This window comes from Bubalus bubalis, chromosome 5 (genome assembly GCF_019923935.1).
Source record: "Bubalus bubalis isolate 160015118507 breed Murrah chromosome 5, NDDB_SH_1, whole genome shotgun sequence".
NCBI lineage: Eukaryota > Metazoa > Chordata > Mammalia > Artiodactyla > Bovidae > Bubalus > Bubalus bubalis.
The window spans coordinates 381,065-403,551 of NC_059161.1; the positions used below are offsets into that span (position 1 = coordinate 381,065).

A 22,487-nucleotide genomic window follows, 5' to 3' on the forward strand; every position below is an offset into this window, starting at 1 on the left:
TAGAAAGTGGGCTGAGGGGCTTCCCTTCCGCCTCCCAAGGCAGGGGGCCGGGTTCAGTCCCTGGTCAGGGAACTAGATCCCACGTGCTGAAGCTAAGAGTTTGCATGTGGCCACTAAGACCCAGTGCAGCCAAATAAATAAATAGTTTTTAAAAAGAAAAAAAACGGGCTGAGACAGGTGACAAACTACAAAAATATCTACCGTGCTTGTAACAAAGAGAACTGACACCCAAAACATACGACCCAAACCCTGAAACCTCCATACAGAACATGGACCAAGGATATGAGCAGGCTTTGACTAGAGGATAAAAACAGAAGACGACCCTTCCCCTCTCTAATCACTGAGGGGAAGCCTATGACAAGGAGGTAACCAGCTCAATGTTGGCAGAGTCACACATGTGGTAGGCTCGGCCCTTCCTTCTGCTGGAGGGGGTGTTGGTCATCAAGCCATCTTGCAGGACGGTTTAGCAGATGGTATGGACACATGCTCATTGGAAAAGACTCTGATGCTGGGAGGGATTGGGAGCAGGAGGAGAAGGGGGTGACAGAAGATGAGATGGCTGGATGGCATCACTGACTCGATGGACGTAAGTCTCAGTGAACTCCGGGAGTTGGTGATGGACAGGGAGGCCTGGCGTGCTGCGATTCATGGGGTCGCAGAGAGTCGGACACAACTGAGCGACTGATCTGATCTGATCTGATCTGATGGACACATGCACAAACCCAAGATCTTGCACTTTTACATTGCCAGTAGGAGATCATTCTACTTTAATCCTAATACATTTTATTTAAATTTGGACCTTGTAGAAAACAGGTGTTCTCTGTATAAAAAGGCTTTTAAGTCAGGACAGTGTTAATCGTGTAAACAGAAGGCTGGAACAACGATGCTTCCTTAGCTGGGGGTGGGGAGGGAGGGGTGCGGGGCTGGAGTGATGGGGTGGGCAGGGCTGGAGAGATGGGCGGGCCTGGGGAGAAGCAGGTCCTAACGGCACTTGAGTTCGGCGCTTAGCCCCTGGGCGGCAGCCTCTTGGAGAAGAGCTGTTAGGCGGCCTTGGGGCCCCCACACCCTCCAGGGAGTGGCCAGCAGGTCACAGTGTGCGCTGCCCCTAGTCGCCCCTCACTCCCCAGGGCCGGGTTCACACAGAGTGGAACCAGCCCTGCACTCCCTGGGTTCTCCACCACTTGCAAGTCCCCACTCTCCTTAGCTGTCTCTCTGCCCCTCTTTAGATGGCCATGCTGCTGAAACTGCAGGAAGCTGCCAATTACATCGAGTCTCCAGACAGAGAGAGCATCCTGGACCCCAGCCTCCAGGCCACGCTCTGAGGGCCCAGCAGCCAGTCACAGGACAGCGGGGCGGGGGACAGTGCCGTGCCGTCCCCTCTGCCCTGCTTCCTCCCAGCGCGGGCTCTCCAGCCCCAGGACAGGAGGGGCCGTGGAGGAAGGGGCAGGTTCCTGGTGCTGCACCTTGGAGAACTCCCTGTGGGACTGGCAGGTGGACCCACGTCCCCAGATCCATCTCCTAGTCTCCTCTGGTGACTCTGAGGAGAAGATGATCCTGGCTCTTTTTCCTTGATTTCTTGTCTCAATTACAAACTCCTGGGCTTTCTGGGGAGGGGTTCAGAAGACATCAAACAAGCCTGCGGTAGTTCCTGATTCTCACGAACGGCTCAGAGACACAGCCTCGCCGGGGGAAGTCTTCTGGGAGGAGGCGGCTCCTGGACCCTCCCTCGGACCCTGCCCAGTTCCAGCCACTGCCAACAGCTCTCCCTGCCCCCAAGATCAGGCTGCAGGAGAAAAAAAAAAAGCATGTGGTTTACAACGTTTAAATCAATCTGTAAAAGGTTTAAAAAAAAAAAAAAAAGGAAAAAATGAAGCTGGAGGGAGGAAGTCCAGTTGCAAGGTGTGCTACCCGCCCCCCGTCTCGACACACGGGGGATACCAGCGACACGGCGCCCACCTGAGACGCGGCCAGACCACAGGGATGCCACCGCAGCCTTCAGAGAAACGCCACCAGCTCTGCTCACAGCATCTAAGTTAGCACACGAGTCAATAAACCCGACTTTTTTTTTTTGTTTGTTTTGTTTCCATTTTTCCCTCTCATTTGCCTATTTATTCTCCTCTTCTTTCTCGGCTTGTTTTCCTGTACCCTCACAAGTCCATGAAATGCTCAAGCTGCTTATCCTGGGGCTGTTCTGGCTTTTCCAGGTCGCCCTGTGGAGAATCCAATGCCAGGCAACTGGCACCCACAAGACCCCTGCCACGCAGCCGTGTCTGGCACTCTGGGGGCTCTCGTGGGACCTGAAGTGCCAGCTCAGCAGTGGGACAGGAGGGACCTCGAGTCCCACACATCTTGCCTGGAGCATGGCAGCCAGTCTCTAGAGGAGAACGTGGGCCCATCCTGACAAGACCTCAGCTGAGCTTCCCCGTGGACTGGAGGGAAACCGGAAACTGGAAATCTCCCTGTATGCGGCCTGTGGAGCCCCTCCCTGCACTGTTCTGATGGCAACTGCTTTGCCCAACTGAATCCAAAATTCCTGGCTGGCTTTTACTGTTGGTTCTGAACAAGCGAAGATTCACTTAGGAGTGGACAGCCAAGTGAGATGCTCCCAATCAGAATATAAGGAGTCTGATTTGGTGGCAAAGATCTGCCTTCCAAAGGGATCCACCTTTTGCAGAAGTTGCCCTGAAGGTTCGGCAGTGCTAATTCCTTCATTGGACAAGCATTTATTGGGCACTTACTGTGTACCAGTCACTAGGTATAAAAAAAGAAGATGTGAGTCCTTACACTCACTGTCTAGCAGGAAACATTAATCTCCACTAAACACACATCTTATCTTGTGGGCCCTCAGGATCACCTGAGAAATGGCATCCAAACCGCAGGAGCTGGCCATAAAGAAGCCCGCAACTAACTGCCCAGTGCACTGGGTTGCCTGGCGAGGCTGTGGTTTTGGGCCTGCAGACCAGGGATCTGTGAAGCTCTGCGGAGCCCCAAGTAGCACACACTCTTATCAGAACCTACAGGCACAATAACCACTAACCTGGATCTCTCTGTCCCACCAAACCAAGGAGCAACTGCATCTGAATCTTCCTATTAGAAGAGGTTCACTTAGGTCCAAAAGGTGGTCAGATTGCTCCTTTCAGAGGCTTCTGCGCCCCCTGGTGGCTCCCAGGGATGGCGGATCTTACCGCTCCTTTCAGAGGCTTCTGCGTTCCCTGGTGGCTCCCAGGGGTGGCGGATCTTACCTGCTGAAGGGAATGTCTGTTAATGCTGCTAGAGCTGTGAAGACCCCAACCCTGCCAGAAAATATGCAATTCTCCCGTGGGAAGAGGCTGTCTGTCCAAGGATGGTGCTGACATCACTGCCTTAAGGTCTCTGCCGTGCAGAAGGAGGCGGCCCTGGAGCAGGGCGTCCCAGCTTGGAAGGACGAGAAGACACCCCGCCAGGTGGGCCTTCCCTGGGCGCTGGCCTCTCAGCTCCACCTTGGCTGTCAACCCGGGGCTGGGCTCCGGCTCCGGCTCCAGCGCCGTCTCCCCCAGGGCTGAGCCCCATCTCTGTTCTCGGTGCTGCCCGGCCGGTGCCTTCTGTCCTGGGTGTTACTGGCTACTTGAGAAAAAGGAAAGGGGTGACCCCCTTCCTCCATTCCAACTGCCTCAGACCTCCCGGAGCGATGCCTGCCTCCCCGGCCAGCGTGGAGGCCACCGTGCAGTCTGCCTGGATCTCAGCAGGCTGGGCCTGGCGGCCTCGGGTTCTTGCGCCTCATCTCTGAGCCCTGGCCCACAGAGCCAACAGCAGCGTTGCACTTGGCTCTTCAGCTGCCAGCCTCCAGAAAATGGGCTCCCAGCCAGCACGGGGGCACAACCCACCGCTGTCCCTCGGGAGTCTGGACTGCATTTCCAGTTGTCCACCTGGGCCCCTGGCTGTGGGCGTACATCATCCCCCAGGAATCGTGGCGACTGCGGCCGGCCAAGCCTCCTCACGGTGCTAGGCCCCTCGGCGCTCACGCAGGCCCCTCTGAAGCCAACCCCCCGCCCTCCGCCCCTGCCCTGGAGTGAGTGGCCAGCACAGATCCACAGCATCCTCTCCCACCTGTCCCCCTGCTTCTTGGTTGAGACGCTGGGACCCCTCAGAAAGGGACGGCCAGGTCCCAGGACTAAATTCGCATCCCGGCACCTTGAGAAAACCCAGCCCCTCCAGGACTGGACTGAGTGCCACCCCCTCCTGCCCCCAGCTCCTCTCCTCACCGCATCTGTCGAGCAGACCCCGTGCTTCAGCGCCCAGCCCCACTTCCGGGCAGAAGTGCGACCACGGCCCCCATTTCTGGATGAAGGAGACCACCGCGTTTTGTCCAGTGTGTTTGTCCTCCGCTCCTGCTTAGGCACCAGAAATAAAGCGCGAGGTGCCGAGGCTGGCAGAGGACACGCTGTGTGTGTGTGTGTCTCCAGGAGCGGCCGGCTGCCGCCGTCGCATCTTCTGAGGCAGCTCCGCGGTGCTTATCTCTGTGCGCGTCTCGTCTCGGCGTCTCTGTTGCGTGATCTGCGTGTTGGGAAGTGGGAGGCTGGCTGAGGTCTTGGGGGTCCCCTCGCAGAGTCCCTAGCGGTCCGCAGGCTAAGCTTTGGTTTTGAATGACCAACTAGTCTGCCCATCCTCCTTGAGGACCTAAGACAACATAGGCATTTAAAAAATTTTTTTCTTTCTTCCGCTTTTCCTGGTTTGGGCCTAATCTCATCTCCACTTCGAGCTCCTTGCAACAAGACCCCAAGTATTCAGAGGGGCACCCCGTCAGTCTCAGAGGTCACTTTATTTCCAGAGGGAGGAGAGAGCCCCCTCCCAGCAACCCCTCACACGGGAGCCCTGCACAGAGGCAAAGGCTGCCTATGAGAGCGAGACTTGTGGGACCCTCTATTGCAGGGTGTCTGGAAAGGAAGCTGGTCTTGTCCTCACTGCACATTTCACACAGGCCTCTTTCTAGGGCTGATCGCGTTCTCCTCATGCTTCCTTCCCTACTCCTGGGCCTTAGCTAAGCAGAAGCCAGTAGGGAGACTCTGTAAACACCCCCACCCGCTGCCTGCGCACTGATGGCATGAAACGTGCTTTTCCGGAGGCTTTGCTGCTGGAACACCGGAACTGTCCTCTGATAACTGGATGACTATTACACCACTGAGTCCTGGCCCATGGCCCCACCAGAGAGGCCATAGTAAGAAAATGGTTTTAGGGACACTGTTCTCAGATGACCAAAGCCTGAGAATAACACCCTTTATAACCGAAAGGAGCTTTATATATTCATGAACCCTCAGTCAACCTTGTCAGGGCCATGGGGGCCACCACCTTGGCTTGCCCACTGCCCACGTGTGCCTGTTAGCCCAGCCTGGAGTACATACTCCCGTCACAGACCCTGCGGGAGACGGCGCAGTCTGAGAGTAAGGGCACACACCAAGAGCAACCCGGGAGCTGCAGGGCTGCCAGCCCAGGGGTATTAAGCCTGTGCTGCTGGGTCCTCCCAGTTTGGCCTTTGGGTCTCTTAATGGCTGTGTCTGGAGAGCTTTCTGTGACGGGCATGGTCGTGGAAGGAAGTCAACATCGGTCCTTTGATTCACCTCTTTCATTTCTTAAAGCAGCAGTTCTTGTATCTGTGTACAGACCATCAGTGTCGGCAGCATCTGAGGACTTGTGGAAATGAAGTTCTCAGACCCCATCCCAGACCTACTGAATCAGAAACTGGGGAGAGGGCCTGGCGAGTTTTGTTTTAACGAACCCTCTTGGTAATTGTGCTGGACACTACAGGTTCAATTCACTGTGTCAGGGAAAGCCAAGGACCAGAGTCCCCACACTGGGGCTTTAGGACCACAAATAAGGTTCTAGGGTAAAATTCAGACTTTAACATTAGTTTCAAGGTCTTCTCATGTGTCCGCATGATTCTGTCTTTCCTTTTATTTAACAGAAAGAGTATGTGTGCTTTTGGGCAGAAGTCAGGGGAATGCTTGCATTTCCTTGTAGAACACAACCTCCAGGGAAAAATATCACAGCTCTGAGATTTCCAGGGGGCTTCCTGAGGGGATGCAGAGGGAAGGCTCTTCCAGGTGTCTCCTGCTAGGTGGTACTTCTCAACTCGGCCTCTTTTTGCTGATGGGATGAGAGCAGTTTAAAAGTCTAATCTGTATTTCCACGAAGCTTGTCCTGCAGCACCCCTCACCCTTGTCCCAGTTCTAAAGGGCACCTGCCAGAACCTTCTGCCCATCCCGCCCCTGGTCCTGCCTGGCCACAGGAGAGCCTTCTCAGAGATGGAGCAGAGGGCCCTTGGGGCGTCCATCTTTCCCCCGATTAAAACAATTTTTTTTAACTGAAAAGAGCTTCGTATTTTCCCAAACTCACAGATGGGGCCATGGGGGAGATGTGTATACAACTGGCCTTGTTTAGTTTGTCCATTTGCCCTGTGAGAGCGCTTGTGGGTGGGGGACAAAGACCCATCTGGCACTGGGCCTCCTGGGGTCAGGGACCAAGTGCCTGGAGGAGGATGAGAGCCTGAAGAAGGCGTGAAGCCTGCACTGAAGTCACCCCACAGCCCGCCGGGTTCTTCATCTACGGATCTCCCCGCATCCCTGCCATGTCTCCAGACTGAAGACACAGATGAGAAGGCAAGAGCTCCCTGTCCCAGACGGTCTCCAGGCCACTGCCGTGCAGGAGTCTCCCGCTTCCTAAGTGTTCTTGTTTTTTGTTTCTTTAACAGAACAACCTTTTTCTCAAATGAATTCCAGCCCTTGCTGGGTTCCTTTCCTTGTCCTTCTCACCTGCCCTGTTTTAGACAGCACTGTTTGTGTGATGGAGCCTTTGTTTCTCAAATGCATGGCGATCCTCCGGTGGAAGGTGGGCAGGAATCTTTACAACACTTTTTTTTTTTTTTAATTTATTGGGCACAAACCCCCAAACCAGGATATGTGTGTGTCTTCATATTTTAGTTTTTATCATTCGCCTTCCCCTCTTTCAACCTACCCCCTTTCATATCTGATGTAGAGAAAGGGAGCCGTTGTATTTATACATAATTGCGGTAACAATCATGAGAGAGCTGGGTGATTTGTCTTAAATAATAAGTCGGTTGACAGTTAAATCCATCCCGGGACCAGCGGATGAGGCCTTCTTCCCTCACTGCCAGAAGCCCTCTCACCTGGGTCCTCTGTCCATCAGGCATGTCTCCTCCCAGCAAGTCACCTGTTCAATGCCATTTGCGTTTCAATAAAGTGATCTCCTGTGTTGTCCGCTGGCTCTCTCTAGCTCCCTCTGTCTGGTTTTTGTCTCATTTATCTTCTGGTCCATGCCTTGATGGGGAAGGACATTTGCCAAACCCAGAGTTAAGACCCACCCGCCCAGATTGTCTGCTCCTCAGTCCTTAAGCAGGAGTCTCTCGGCCCCCTTGGCTGGGGGTGGCTCGGGGTCCTGCCTGCATACTGGACCAACGTCCTTCACCAGAACCTGAAACATCCAGTGCAGACATTGAGGCTCTGGTATTCTCCATCCACTGCCACGATGTTTGAAAACATACCCCTCTCTGGACTTGCCTAAGTTTTCCTCTGGGGGTAAAAGTGACATGACGTCTGAGAAAAGAGGCTGTTCTAATGGAATTCTGCTTTTCCTGGCCACTGAAAGAACAGCCTCTTTCTTACTGGGGAACTGCAGCCTCCAAATGGACATCTTTCCCCTACAAAGCTGTGCCGGTGACGCAGGCCACTCTGCCCTCTAATGGTGCTGGTTTAGGCACCACGTCGTGTCTGCCTCTCTGCAACCCCATGACTGTAGCCCACCAGGCTCCTCTGTCCATGGGGTTCTCCAGGCAAGAATGATGGAGTGGGTTCTGCCATCTAATAGAAGGTGGCAAATGGGTTTAGAGCTCTTCTCAATGTAAGTAATGAAGGAATCATTCTTTCGGAAGAAGACTCAGGTGAGATGGCTTCTCCCTGTGGCCAACGTAGCCTCCACAGTCTTAGAACTGGGCTAGGAACTGATGGCTGGTTTCCTTTGCTGCTTGGGACTGAGTCATGGTTCCTAGAAACATTTTTAAGGGGCTTAACCTGAACCTCTTACTAACGAATGCCTGTTCCCATTTGCTCTGACCCTCCCGGTCCAACAGGGGACCCAGCCCCCCGCCCTGCACTGCTGACCCCTCTCAGCAGCCCTTCAGGCTTCAGCAGTGTCCACAGCTTGCGGCTCGCCCCGGGCTGGCCCAGGAGGGCCGTATTAACTACTCATCCCTCCACCTCTTTAAGGTCCAGCCATAATTTCCTTGGGAAAAAGTTACCGTTTCTCAACTAATAGGGCTTACTCTCCAATAGTCATATAAGCACTTACTCGGGAAGGAATGCCCTTTCCCACGGCAGTCTCTCCTGGCCCAGTCCTTGGGGCTGGACTCACCCACCCGAAAAGCCAACGGACTCCTGCCAGTCGCTTCAGTCTTTCCCCCGACCTTTGGATTCCCGTCTGAGAGAGGAAAACTCGCAAGTTTGGGGGCAAAAGAGGTTGGTTTGAAGTAGGCGCTAATCCGGATCCTCTCCCTAAAGCCGTGTCCGCAGATCCTCATCCCGCCCTCTTCTGACGCGGCGTCTTACACCTGAGGAACCCGTGCCTGCGGAAGTCAGGGCTGCGTTCCAGCGGACGCTGCGCACCGGCAGCTGGCCGCCCCTCTTCCGCCACCGGGTCCGGCTCCTGTGGAGACGGTGCAGTTCTCGTCCCCGCGGCAGGCGGCGCTGTCGCCGGAGGCCCGCCCCGCGGCCCCGCCCCCGCGCCTCCACCGGCCAGCGCGCAGGCGCGGCTTTGCGGATTGGCCGCGCGCGGGAGCCGTCCGGCGGCGGCGGCGGCGGCGGGGCGGGCCGCGGGGCGGGCGGCGGGGCGGGCGCGCGGCGCGGGGCAAGATGGCGGCGGCGGCGGCTGGCGCGGCCTCGGGACTGCCGGGGCCGGTGGCCCAGGGGCTGAAGGAGGCGCTGGTGGACACGCTCACCGGGATTCTGTCCCCGGTGCAGGAGGTGCGGGCGGCCGCTGAGGAGCAGATTAAGGTGCTGGAGGTGACGGAGGGTGAGTGAGGCGGGCCGCCGTGAGGGCGGCGGGTCTGGGCCGCGCTGGCCGCTGCCCGAGCCCCGGCCGGAGACTGGGCCCGGGGAGGCCTGGCCTAGAGGGCCGGACTGGGCGGCGACGCGGAGGGCTCCGGGCAGCCCGGGGCTCGGGGCTGGGGGCTGGGGGCGCGCTCCCGGGCGCGGCGGCCCACCGGGGGCCTGGCGGGGCCTCCGCACCCGTCCCCGGGAGTCGGTCTCTGTGCGGGCGCCTCCCCGCCCCGCCCCGTCCCCGCCGGTCTTCCGATCGGCCGCCGCTGTTCGGAGGGGCCGGCCGTCCTTTGTCTTTGCGTCTTTGTCCCCCTCCTTCTACTGGGAGCTCGAGAGTGATGGAGAACGAGACAAGCCTTTGGTTTGAGGTGGTCCGCCAGCTCCTGCCGAGCGGGCCTTTCTGCAGGCCCCGGGGCAGCCACGCTCCGACGAGCGTTGGATCCTGAAACCCGAGGAGGGGAATTCGCTCGAGCTTTCTGTCGGGAACACGGCTGGCCCGTCGGGGCTTCGTGGGCAAAACTCCAAACCTGCGGACTCCCGGAGCTCAGCAGGACGGCCCCACAACCTCTCAGATTGGCCATGGGAGTTGGCCCTCCTATGGACTGAGGGTTTTGTGTGTGTTTGTTTTTTTTTTAACAATTTAACACAAAGCTCCCATAAATTTAATTTTGTATTCGCCCACAGCATGAGAAAGCTCTTGAAAACCTAAGTTATGAGATCTGGGATTTTGCGGGTTGAGGACCATTTTGAAGGCCCAGTTTTAACTGTCATTGTTTTGTGAATGTCAGACCCTGTAAGAGGAGCAGCCACTGGGCAGGAGAAAGCTCTTTTGAGAGCCGTATGCAGACTGACCTGCGGGAGTCATCTCTGCCTACTAGGTGAAATTCCTTTACTCACACTTATGCCTCTGCCTCCCTTGGGTATGAAGGAGAAAGAAGCAGAGGAACTTTGTCACATTTAGGTTACGGCTTGAGTGATGTTGAAGATGTGGTGCCCTCCCTGGGTGGCACCAGGGTGCCCGGTGCCCCTCGGGAAGGCGAGCCTGGCTCCTGTTAGAGCTGGGCTCTGGGCCCCTCCGCCACAGCCAGCAAGACGGTCCCATCTAGGCAGAGTCAGCCATCATCTTGAGATCTTGTTGCAGTTCTGCTCTCTTACTTCATCTTTTTGGATCTCAAAGTGAAAAATTAAACACAAGGGCAGAATTTCTGCATTTGATCGCTGCCACTGATGGGAATAGATTGACACACACACCCCGCATAACTTAGGGAACGTGCTTGGAGGTGTGAAGAGACTTCGTGCTGCTGGCGGCCCAGTAGGAAGGCGTAGACGCAGCTGTGGGATGTAGTGTGCCGGGCTATATCGAGTCTGTGGAATTGAATGCAGTACTTTGGACCTTTGGAGGTTATTTAGGTTTTTAAATATTCTAATTCCTGTTAAGTAAAAACTATAGACAAATCCCTTTCAGTAACCTGTTTCGGAGGGAGGGTGGCGATCCCGCCCTCAGAAGCGGTGCCTTGCTTCTCTCTCTTCCTCTCCTGGTGTTTGACATGCTGTGTTTTGCCATTGGGTGCAGAGTCCCTTCTGTCTCATATTCTCATTCTCACACGTTTCCTTTCCATGGTTGCTTTCTTCTTTAATGAAAACAGAGCACGTGGCTTCCCAGCCAGGCTTCAGCCAGCTGTCTGGCCTGGTGAAGCGGGCAGGGCCTTGCTCCCAGCGTTAGAACACCCTGCAGGCCAAGGTGAGCAGCTGTTCTTGCAAAAGAATGAATCTTTTCCACTCCTTTGGAGTTGCTTCCTGCTCTGGTTTTATACTAGTAGGAGAAACCTTGCTTTCTGGTCCTAGGAAATACACTTCCTTAAAACTTGGGCGTTAATGGGAAATCTGGGAGTTGCTGTCTATTATTATTTGTGGTCTTTTGATCCTTTTTTGGTTCCATGAGGCCCAAGGTTGGATGACAACCAGACATGGTTGTTTCTAGACCCCTCGAATAGCCACACTGTCTTTCAGTTCAGTTCAGTGGCTCAGTCGTGTCTGACTCTTTGCGACCCCGTGGACTGCAGCACGCCAGGCCTCCCTGTCCCTCACCAACTCCTGGAGTCCACCGAAACCCATTGAGTTGATGATGCCATCCAACCATCTCATCCTCTATCGTCCCCTTCTCCTCCTGCCCTCAATCTTTCCCAGCATCAGGGTCTTTTCCAATGAGTCAGCTCTTCGCATCAGGTGGCCAAAGGATTGGAGTTTCAGCTTCAACATCAGTCCTTCCAATGAACACCCAGGACTGATCGCCTTTAGGATGGACTGGTTGGATCGCCTTGCTGTCCAAGGGACTCTCAAGAGTCTTCCCCAACACCACAGTTCAAAAGCATCAATTCTTCTGCTCTCAGCTTTCTTTATAGTCCAACTCTCACATCCATACATGACCACTGGAAAACCATAGCCTTGACTAGACGGACCTTTGTTGGCAAAGTAATGTCTGTGCTTTTTAATGTGCTGTCTAGGTTGGTCATAACTTTCCTTTCAAGGAGTGTCTTTTAATTTCATGGCTGCAGTCACCTTCTGCAGTGAGTTTGGAGCCCAGAAAAATAAAGTCAGCCACTGTTGCCACGGATTCCCCATCTATCTGCCGTGAAGTGGCGGGACACTGTCTTTATGAGCCACTTATTCCTGCCTCACGTGGGAGCTGGTCCCGGGCGACCCTTGAGATCAACTCATCTGCTCCCTTTGACAAACAGTCTGCTACCTTCCTTGGCTGCCGAGTGATGACCCTGAGTCTTGGAGATTAAGTGGAAGAATCTCTCATTTAATTTGGGGCGGAAGACACAGGTCAGTTGTAAAGTCCATGTTAAGTAGACAGACAAGAGGTTGTCATGCTCTGAGCAGAGTCTGGTATAGAAGAAATTTTAAGAAGCACTTATCATGGAAAATTGAGGTGCTGGAACCCAAGGTACATCTGGGTCATTCAGCCAGCAAGCAGGTATTTTCCAGGAAATAACTCATCGCTCACCAGTTCCCATATTTTCCAGTATGGGAGTCTGTTCTCTTAAGCCAAAGAAGTGTATGTGTTTGAGAGATCCACCTGACTCGTGTAGTGGGTTAGCTTTGAAAGGATGAGGACGGGCTGTTCACATCAGCCTGGTGTGCTGGAGTGATTGTCTTGCTTCCCCGGTCACTGGGCACCTGAGGGAACCCAGCAAGCCTTCTCGACTCGTGCAGCCTGTAAACAGGGCTGACGGGCAGAGGACATAGAGCCACCCTCTTCAGACGGCGCTGCCAGCCTGAGACGCTTAGCACTTCAGAGTCTGGAGGGTCCCGGGCTGCATAGTACAATTCCAGCAGATGATTGGTGCCCTTTGTCTCCTTAGGAAGGTTGCGATTTTGTGTTTTATCAACAGTGTTTGTAGGAATTTAGTTCTGCCTCCGTAAAGTAGGAATTAGTCTTTTTGATCTGTTCAAGTGTTCTTCTAATTCCATTTTATTTAATAGGTGGGATCATATCACGCATCTTATAAACATGGTAATTTAAAAGAAGGAAAGTTTGTGAACTATTGAAGGTCTCTTACATCAAAGTCTGATGTTCTCTACTCAGCTTTTTGAACTCTGTGTGTGTGTGTGTGTGTGTGTGTGTGTGTGTGTGTGTACGCGCGCAACTTACACCACGATCGTGACTTTTAAGAGTGTCAGCTCTTCATTTTTGGTGTATTTATGCTCAGCCTGTTTTTATGTCTCAGAACACAGTTGTTTCCGTCTTCTCTTCTCGGTCTCCTCTCCTCTGAGAGCAGCATCACCTGAGTGCTGGAATGTGTTGCTTTCATTCGTAAGCTTTAATTCTCCAGGCCAGCATAGTACAGGCTTTCTTTTGACACTTGGTGCTCTGCTGTGTCGGGCCGGTTACAGCACTCAGGTCCTCGTGTTCTCACTGGGGGCCTTTGGCTGCGGCGCGCACTTACTGGCTGCGTGGCGTGTGGGATCTTAGTTCCCTGATCGGGGCTGAGCGCACGGCCCCTGCACTGCGGGGCAGACGGTAAACTTGCTTATATGACGTGAGAGCCTAGGTGGTTTTCTTCTTTTAGTTATTTCTTCTTGTTAGAAATGAAGACATTTGGCCTTGACTTAGTTTTTTATGTCTTGCTCCCAGCAGATAGGTCACAGAAAATACATTTTTTCCTTTCCTCCCACCACTGCTGTGTTGAGCTGGGGAGGGGGATTCTCTCGCGCGCTTTTCCTGGCATCTCCTGTTGCCCAGACATCTGTGTTACTCCGTCTCCGGTGCCTGCGGGCTGAGGTCTGCTTCCTGGTTCTCACGAGCGCTTTTCTGGCTCTCTTGCAGTGTAGCGTAAGCACTGTCAGCTGCGAAGGGAGCCCCTCCAGGATCCAGATGCACTCCTGGGCGCGTGGCGGGCACTGAGCCCCGCGGAAGGCGGCCGCGCTCGGAAAAAGGCCAGTGGTGGAGTTTTCTTTCTCCTTTCAGCTGTGGTTTTGTGACAGTCCTGTGAGAAAGGTGGCTTCCCCAGAGACTCCCTCCTTCCCAGACAAGCTGGTCCCCAGTTCTTGAAACAGGAGCTTTCCTGACCGTCCAGCCTCAAGTCTCCAGTCGGCCCTTGAGACCAGGAGCTTGTATTTCTTAGCTTATCCTTTCTCCTCCATGCTGTCCTTGGAGCTTCCCTTCTAAGCCAAGTTGTAGAAGGATCCTGTTTTTGCCTAGTGGGGTGAAGTGAAAGAAAGGGGAGCAGGGAAAACCAGAGAGGGCAACAGAGACTGAAAGGCCGGAGGGTGGTTTGGAGAGAGTGAGAGGTTTCCTCCAAAGGAGTTTCGAGGGCACCTTGTGGGGTCGGGTTAAAGGTTAATCCAGCCCCACTTGGAGTTGGTGCGAACCCAGGTTCACAGGCCTGTCCTTCCTCGTCTTGGGAAAGGGAACCAGAGAAATGCAATTGCTTAAGGAAAATGGCTTTAGAAAGCTGACTTCTTAGAGCCTGCTTGAGAATGTCCCTCTTTGGCTTAACTTCATAGATTGAATCTTACTTTAATCTGTATTTGCCCTTTTCAAGCAAGACGAAGTAAGAGAGCTATGCCTGTCTGTGTCTCTTGTATTTTCCTTGCCTTAATCATCCCAAAGTAAGTTATTCAGGTGTTCTCATGCTTTTTGAAGAAATTACGTTAATTTCAGCAGAACTGAAAATCCCCCAACACACAGCAAAATAAAAATACTTTTTTCTTTATGGATATCCTTAGTTACAGTGCATCAAAAACTACTATATTATCTTTGTTAAGTGAATATCTGTAAAGAGGAGTTTTTCCTACTTCACAGAAGTCATCAGTGGATAAGGCAATGGTATTGATAAGTTTTAAAGTAAGTCAGAGAGCTTGCGGGTTTTCCGTGGCATTTTGTCCTGTGTGTCACTCTTATAGATGCAGAGTTCACCATCTGCATAGCACCAGTGCCAGACCTTGTCACACTTATGATTTTTTAAGTAAATTAAGATTAACTGAAAATAAAATTAAATCTTATAGTATGAAACTTCTATTGTGACAGATAGCCTATATTTCTAATGGGGGTATAGGCTCCACGGTCCATGGGATTTTCCTGGCAAGAATACTGGAGTGGGCTGCTGTTTCCTTCTCCATGGGATCTTCCCAACCCAGGGATCAAACCCGGGTCTCCTGCATTGCAGACAGACGCTTTACTGTCTGGGCCCCTAGGGAAGCCCATAGTCTAGAATAGATTAGGTTAAATAAAATTGCTATCTTCCTTCTTATATCCCCCTTTAACCTAATGTATATGAGCTCTTTGTCTTTGAATTTTTGGGGTTTCCAAAGTAAAGTTGATCATGACACTGTCTTTGAAACTCTGGGAGCCTGTGGTGAAGAAAATCTATTCTGTTTATCCATTCTATTTTAAAGATTTGTCCTTAGGTGATACTCTTTGAAGATTTTTATTTCCATTAAGGCTTTTGAGCAGAGAGTCATCTTTTTGAACTTTCAAGCCTCTTCTTTCTTCTGTGGAGGAAATAAACTTGCAGACAAAATCCTCTGTGGAACCAGGTTGTAGGTACAAATCCCCTGGCTGACGTAGGTTTTGGGGCCCCCACATGGATCTTAACCTTCTCGTGGTCTCTTCCTCTCACCATCTTTTACTGCAATCTCAGCGATGTTTGAAGCACGGTGGTTGGTGATCTTTGATAGGTTCCAGGACAAGATGAATTTAAATATTATGTTTGACTGAAGAGCTCCCAATTACTGTGACCCTCACCAGACTACCACCTCCTCATGGCCTTGGATGGAAAGCGTGTGTTCACACAAAGCTCTTCTTTAAAAAGAGTGGGCTTGGCAGTTCTTGGGTTGGTGAGAAAGGGCCCCTGTGTAGTTCGCCTGGTCTTCTGCAGTAATGACTTTTCTGACGGGTGCAGGGTGGGCTGGTGGGAAAGGCCTGGTTCCTTCTCCATTCTGTGAGCCTCAGTGTGAGCGCTCCACCTCTATCTGTGCTTGCGTTGGGAGGTAATTATTCAGACCGGCTTAAGCTTTATAGTCTCCACTCAAGTTTCAAGTCCTTTTCAAAAATGCCCCATTTTATACCTCAGTATCTTTCTTTTTCACACCTTGTGGTTAAAGATTTTGTTTATCTGGATCTCGTTTGTCCCTGTAGTGGTGATCCAGACCTTGTACTTTTGGCAGGGACATTAATACCTGCATCAGAGTGGTCCGTGCAACCATTGTTGAAATGACACCTTAAAAGAAAATTGTGTGTGTCCCAGGTAACTTGTGAGTGTGTTACAGACGTTCTGAAGGGCCTCACACAGGCTCACCAGCATCCGCGGACGGGGTCCAGGATCGGCGGGCGGGGTTCAGGGGAGAGAATCCCGAGCTTCTTAGCCGACTTGGAGCCGTCAGGTTAGCACCCGTTCACACGCCGAGGATCTGAGGTCAGAGGGCGTGTGAAGTCCCTGAGAGGCGCCCTTTCCCCTCTCCCCCTTCCGTGGGTGTCACACGTGCACTTCAGGGGTTTTTCTCCCACTCAGCTTGAGCTTTGGTCAGTATCCAAGCAGTCTGACTCATCTATGTTAGTCCATTGGGAAAGTTAACTCCCATATCTTTGGGTTGTAGGGACCTATTGTTTATTCTAGTAAAAATGCATTTTATGAAACTTAACAGAGACAGAACTAGCCAGATTAACCCTAAGAATTAGAATGGACTTCAGTGTTTTTAGAGGTAGTTCTGCAGATTTGAACTGTTTGCTTGTGATTTAATAACTTAGTAACTGCTATAGAAAGAATGTGGCAACTTTTTTAGTCTTGCAAGAACTCTCCTTTCCTGAGTGAGACTTAAGTGCCATAGGATTGTATCAGTAATTGTAGCTTAAAATAAGAATGTAATAAGAATGAGTAAGAATCCAGTAAGGTAGCATAAATTAAAGATACAAAAAAGTTAAAACACAGAATCAGTAGCCTTCACATACACAAACAGCAAAAGGCTAGAGGGTATAGTGATTTTGTTTTTTTAAGGAGTTTACAGTAGTGACAGATTAAACGCTCAGGAGTGAAATGCACGGGAACCATGCGCAAGACTATTGGGGCAGCGTTAACCTCCTGAAAGGGTTGAAAGCGGGCATGCACGAATGGGACGGTGAGCTATCCTTCGATAGGACAGCGCTGCCTTCTAGACGAGTGAGACGGGTTGATTCTGAAGGTCACCAAAAAGTAAGCTTGGAAGGAGTAGCTCCCAAAACACCGAAAGCGGCAAACGGAAGAGGGGTTAGTTCTCGCAGACGCTGGAACCTCACCTGAAGCCTCTACAGTCGAAACAGGCGCGCGGCACTGGCACACAGACGGGCAGGTAGGGCTGCGGAATAAAGCAGCAAGCCTGGGCACAGACGCAAGCCGCTGCAAGCCTGGTGTTGGTAAAGGTGGCATCTCAAAACATCGCGGTAAGGACAGACCTTCAGTAAAGGAGCGGGGACAGCTGCGTGGGGAGCAGTTGCGATTAGATCCATTCCCACACCATACAAAAAATAAGCGGCGAAGGGATTCAGAACCTAAATGTTTAAAAAGAAACCATAAAAATTGTAGAAAGACGTATGGGAAAATTTTTCTTTATCTTTGGCATAAAGAAAGGCTTTCTAACTATGGCCCAAAATCCAAAGGCAGCAAAAGATTGATAAATTTGACTACCTTAAAATTTTAATTGGACAGAAGTTAGGACCAGCAAGACTAAAATACAGCTGTGCCTAGCATATTCAAACTGGAGAAAACCAAGAGAAAGAGACAATCTTAAAAGGAGTCAGAGGAAAAGAGTACCTTATTTGTGGAGGAACAAGAGTTAACAGTTACGTTGGACGGCTCTTCAGGAGCCATACAAGCAGGAGAGGAGTGGAGTGAAGTATTTAACGTGATCATAGAAAATACATTACCCACCTAGAATTCTGTATCTGCTAAGTTAACCTTTAAAGCTGAAGAATTAAGACTTTCTCAGACAAGGAGACTTCTCTGGTGGTCCATTGGTTAATATTCTGCGCTCCCAATACAGGGGGCCTGTGTTCAGTCCCTGGTTGGGGAACTAAGATCCCACCTGTGCTTGAGCCATTTTGAGTTAATTTTTGTATATGGTGTGAGCTGAGGGTCAGGTTAATCCTTCTGCACGTGGGTGTCCAGTTGGCATAGCGCCCGTTGTTGATCAGGCTGCCCTGTCCGCGTCGAGCGGCCTGCCCTGCTGGCCTGTGTGACTGGCTCTGCGCCAGCGCCACACTGCTGATTGCTGTCGATTTGTAGCAAGTTCTGAAAGTGGGGAGTGGATCCTCCAGTTCAGGTAGTCTTTGTCAAGATTGTTTTGGCTATTTGGGATCCCTTGAGATTCCATATGAAATTTAGGATGGGTTTTTCTATCTCTACAGGACAGTCATTGGAATTTTGACAGGGATTGCATTGAAGGATCTAAATTTTAACTTGGGAGTGAGCGTGGCAGCCTCCCCATATGCTTATGTGTGTGCGCGCGCGTGTGTGTGTGCTGGGTCTCCGTGGCCGCATGGCCTTCCTGGTTGTGGTGCACGCAGCCTTCCTGAATGCACTTGTGTGTGTGTGTGTGTGTGTGTGTGTATGCTTGTGTGTATGTGTGTGTGTGCATGCGCGTGCTGGGTCTCCGTGGCCGCGTGGCCTTCCTGGTTGTGGTACATGCAGCCTCCCCGTATGTGCTTGTGTGTGTGTGTATGTGTGTGTGTGTCTGTGGTGTGTGCGTGCACGCGCGTGCTGGGTCTCTGGCTGCACGGCCTTTCCTGGTTGTGGTGCTCGAGCTTCTCGTTGCGGTGGCGTGTCTCAGGGAGCACGGGCTTCACTGCCCCATGGCACGTGGGGTCTTCTAGACCAGGGATCCAGACCATGTCCCCTGTGTGGAGAGGAGGGTTCTTACCCACAGTACCACCAAGGAAGCCCCCAGTATGCATTTTGAAATTACCACTTACATTGCTTATTAGAAACTGTTGGCTTGTAACGGTTGTGTTTTTAGGACTAAGCCTGTTAAGAGCATATTTTCTTAGACTTAATCATCTCTTACCTGATGGCGTAGATCTGGGCAACTCCTGAAGTCTCAGCTTTTAAGTTTTCTTTGGGGTTAGGTAGCACCAGTTTTCGATTAGACACTGCGTTTATTGCCACCTTGAAGGGCAAGACAGGGCGCAGTGACGGGGGAAGTGAGAGGTGCTGGGACTGTCCACGGCAAGCAGCCCCACGCTGCAGGCTCCCTGTTCGTCTTTCTTAGAGGAGTTAGTCTGAGCAGTCACCAGCACCTTTGGAGACACCGAATCAGACTCTTCTCTGAGATCTTTCTTGTTGGCATCAGGGTTAGAGCCCAGTAAACCGCTGTGGCTTTCCTGGGTGCTCTTAGACTCACAGTGAAGTTTTCTCTTCCAGAATTCGGTGTCCACCTGGCAGAGTTGACCGTCGATCCCCAGGGGGCATTGGCGATCCGTCAGGTAAGTCAAGACTGACTGGCCCCGTTTATAAGTAAGTTCTCTCTACTTGGTGGTAAAACTTTTTTATGGGAAAGTGAAAGGGTAAGGCCAATTTATAAATAACTTAGAGTTTCGCACCAGGTTTGCACAGGTTTCAGATGGGCGTGTCAGGCCCCGTGCATGGGTGAGTGTGTGAAGAGAGGCTTTCCTCGCTTTCCCACTGGCTTGTTTCCTTCACAGCTGGCATCAGTCATCCTGAAACAGTATGTGGAGACTCACTGGTGTGCCCAGTCGGAGAAGTTCAGGCCTCCTGAGACCACAGAAAGGGTGAGGAGAGGCACTTGACTTGTCTTGCTGTGGAGGTTTGAGGGGCCATCGTAGGAGCCTGGGGCTGTCACGAGGCTGGGCAGAAGGGGATGGAGTGATTGGCGGCTGCCGTTCTAGGCAACGTGCTGCAGATAAGAGAGCTCGAGTGCCAGGCGGACCTCGTTCACATTCCAGCCTGCCTTTTACTAGCTACGAAATGTTCTAAAAGTATAACTTCTGAGGTTCAGTTTCCTAAATATCTAATAAAATTCCAGCTTCAGAGAATTGTTTGCGGGTTGCATGAGGTAGCATTCCTCCCTGGTCCAGTGCTGTGCAGCCGTCCTGGGGCCCTATGACATTTCAAGGTCTGAGGTCCTTTGGAACTTGCCACAGTGGGAGTGTTCCGTGCGTGTGCCGTCTGGGACAGCTGCTCTCCGTGCGTGGTGCCGAGCGCTTCAGATGGGGCTCAGGCGGCTGACAAGCTCAGTTTTTAATTTCATTTAGTTTTCATCACTTTAAATGGCCGCATGTGCCTGGTGGTTCCTGTCATGGACAGTGTGAGTGTGGAGCCATGGGTGACTCAGGGTGCAGTGTGTGTGGAGCTCGTGGACAGCGTGAGTGTGGAGCCGTGGGTGACTCGGGGTGCAGTGTGTGTGGGGCTCTGCACAGGTGTGCAGTGTCCCCCCCACGCTGCTTTTCCAGCACATGAACTGGGCAGCGACCTGCCGCTCTCTCACCCCGGTCAGACGCAGGCGGGCTTCTCTCCTCTCCAGGCAAAGATAGTCATCCGGGAACTGTTGCCCAACGGCCTGAGGGAGTCCATAAGCAAGGTGCGCTCCAGCGTGGCCTACGCAGTGTCAGCCATCGCACACTGGGACTGGCCCGAGGCCTGGCCGCAGCTCTTCAACCTGCTCATGGAGATGCTGGTGAGCGGAGACGTGAACGCCGTCCACGGTGCCATGCGGGTGCTGACAGGTACGGGCGCCGCAGCCTGGCCTCGGACCTTGGACCCCATGCGCCCCCCACTCCTCCCGGCTCTCACCTCCAAGCTGCCCTCCCATGTCAGGGACCCTCCCCCTCAGGAGAGGGTCACGCGTGGCAGTCCAGCGTGCAGACTGCAGTTCACAGTCTGGCTATACCTTGACCCGACCTGCTCATCTCTTAAACCTGAGTTTTCCTGGTGTGTAAAGGTCAGGTGAGGGTACTGTTCCCCTGGCAGGGGCTTCTGGTGGCTTTGGTGAGCTCGTCTCAGTGAGGTGTCCTGTGCCGGCACAGCAGGCTTGCGGGAGATCGTGGCTGTTGTGATTATCATCATCATTACACAGTATTTTCTACGTAGTTCAATGCAAAGATAAGAGTAGTCAAGTTTTTCTGGGAATGTGGAAAGAAGATAAAAACAGTCACACAATGTAATCAGGACCTTCACTTGGCCAGCTTAGGAAATGTGTAATCTTTGGTGTGAGCCGTTGAGAGAAATACTTGACCTTTTAGTCCTAAGAGGTTTGGTGAGGAGCTCTTCTAAGCATGGGTAGTCTGTCAGTCTCTCAAAGGCCTGCTCTTAAGCGGCCCCAGCCCCGCCACGGCCGGAAGCCCTGCCCCTGCAGATCCTGCCCTGCTTCCTCCCACCGCCTCTGCTTTGCTTTCAGGGAGTCCTTGTCTGGACCTTAGCCGCTGGATGTTGACGTGTCAGAAAGCACGGTCCCCTCTCTTTTACAGGTTTTCATATCTTTTCTCCTCCGTGATCTGCCATCTCTCCTGACATGTATTCTTACTTAGTTAGGAACGGCATTCTACAGGTCTTGCTTTATTAAACTTGGCATCGGGGCCCAATTTTACAAATTGATCTAGTACTGACTTTGAGCAAGCTCCAGGAGGTGGTGAAGGACAGGGAAGCCTGGAATGGTACAGTCCATGGGGTTGCAAAGAGCCGGACACGACTGAGCAGCTGAGCCACGGCAGCAGTCTAACACTGACGGTTGTGCCAGATCTGCGTCCAAAGGCAGCCCCTCCTCGCGTTTCTTTTCATGCCCCCTCCTCCCACGCCCCCTGCCTTGTCGCACCGCCCAGCTGGGTGCACTTGTGTTGATCACCTGTGACACGTGCTCATGGCACATGCAGCCACCCAGCTGAGAAAATCACACGCTGTCTGCTCAGACTCTGGCTTCCCTGCTCGTGGCTCTGCTGCTCCGTGTGGCTTACTTCTCAGGTGGCCTCTCGTACCCTTCTGTGGAGTGAGCTTTCTAGGATTCTTTACTCACAGCCTCTTGATGCCAAAATATCAATTAACAGATCTGTTTTCTGCTAAGGAAAGGAAGCCTACTCCCTCCCTGTCTGCCAACACAAAGTTCAGCTGCTCCTTGTAAAACCTGGAGGAAACGGTGGTTGTCTGTGTCCCCGAGTTGTCTCACTGCAGAGCCCTCGCTGTGTGGCTGGGGGCTCTGCTCAGTGAGATGACTTTGCACTAGGCCGCAGGGAAGGAGCTGGCGGGGAAGCTGCTGTGCTGGAGGCAGCGGACGTGGGTGGAGAGCGCCACCTCACACCAGGGAGCTGGTCCGTGAGGCTGGACCGCGCTCTGGGGGCCACTGAGGCGCGTGTGCAGGGTGCAGGGTGCTGTGGGTGGACAGGAGGCCAGGAGGAGAAGGGGCTCGTCGGGCTTGTTCAAGGCCCTGCTCCTGTCTGCCTGGTTTCGCAAGGCTTCCCATTAAACTCACCGTTCATCCACGAGAACCAGGGCTGACTGGGCAGGCACTGCAGGCCCAGCTGTCACGGCTGAGCCCGCTGACACACAGGCCTTGGTTCCCTCTTCCGTCTCAAAGCGCTTTGGAGACGCAGCTGCTGGCGTCCTGCACTTTCTCTGACTTGATGAGTGTCCTCAGAAAACTTATTTTGGACTTAACTACATGAAGGGCTGTAAATTGAAGAATGAGCATCAGAGTACAAAATGCAGTTGGTTAAGCAGCAGACAAGTGAGCAGACGTGGGCTCGGGTCCTGTGTTTCACTTTCAGTGATGCATTTCAGAGCTCAGCTTGCTGCCTCGGTGCCTCGTGAGGTTTTGGACGTAAAGGGAAAGTCTGGTTCGATGGCCAGACTGACGGGGTAGCGACCCCTTGCTCTTCCTCTGAGCAGCAGCCTGACCTTGGTCAGCGCCGCTGTCCCC

The 22,487-nt window shown here is 52.7% G+C and overlaps 2 protein-coding genes across 7 annotated transcripts in view; both read left to right on the plus strand.

Moving 5' to 3' along the window:
- Nucleotides 1–2,073, plus strand: part of NAV1 (neuron navigator 1) — a 191,854-nt gene extending 189,781 nt beyond the window's left edge. For all 6 annotated transcript variants that reach the window (XM_025285236.3, XM_044942574.2, XM_044942575.2 and 3 more), the window contains one exon: nucleotides 1,227–2,073. In XM_025285236.3, coding sequence (XP_025141021.3) covers nucleotides 1,227–1,322 — 96 coding nt within the window. In that variant the 3' untranslated portion in view covers nucleotides 1,323–2,073. The remainder of the gene's footprint in view (nucleotides 1–1,226) is intronic.
- Nucleotides 2,074–8,865: 6,792 nt separating this feature from the next.
- Nucleotides 8,866–22,487, plus strand: part of IPO9 (importin 9) — a 39,386-nt gene continuing 25,764 nt past the window's right edge. Inside the window, exons 1-4 of the mRNA XM_025285237.3 lie at nucleotides 8,866–9,057; nucleotides 18,983–19,044; nucleotides 19,264–19,350; nucleotides 20,103–20,304. Of these exons, the coding sequence (XP_025141022.1) occupies nucleotides 8,898–9,057; nucleotides 18,983–19,044; nucleotides 19,264–19,350; nucleotides 20,103–20,304 (511 nt within the window). The 5' untranslated portion in view covers nucleotides 8,866–8,897. The remainder of the gene's footprint in view (nucleotides 9,058–18,982; nucleotides 19,045–19,263; nucleotides 19,351–20,102; nucleotides 20,305–22,487) is intronic.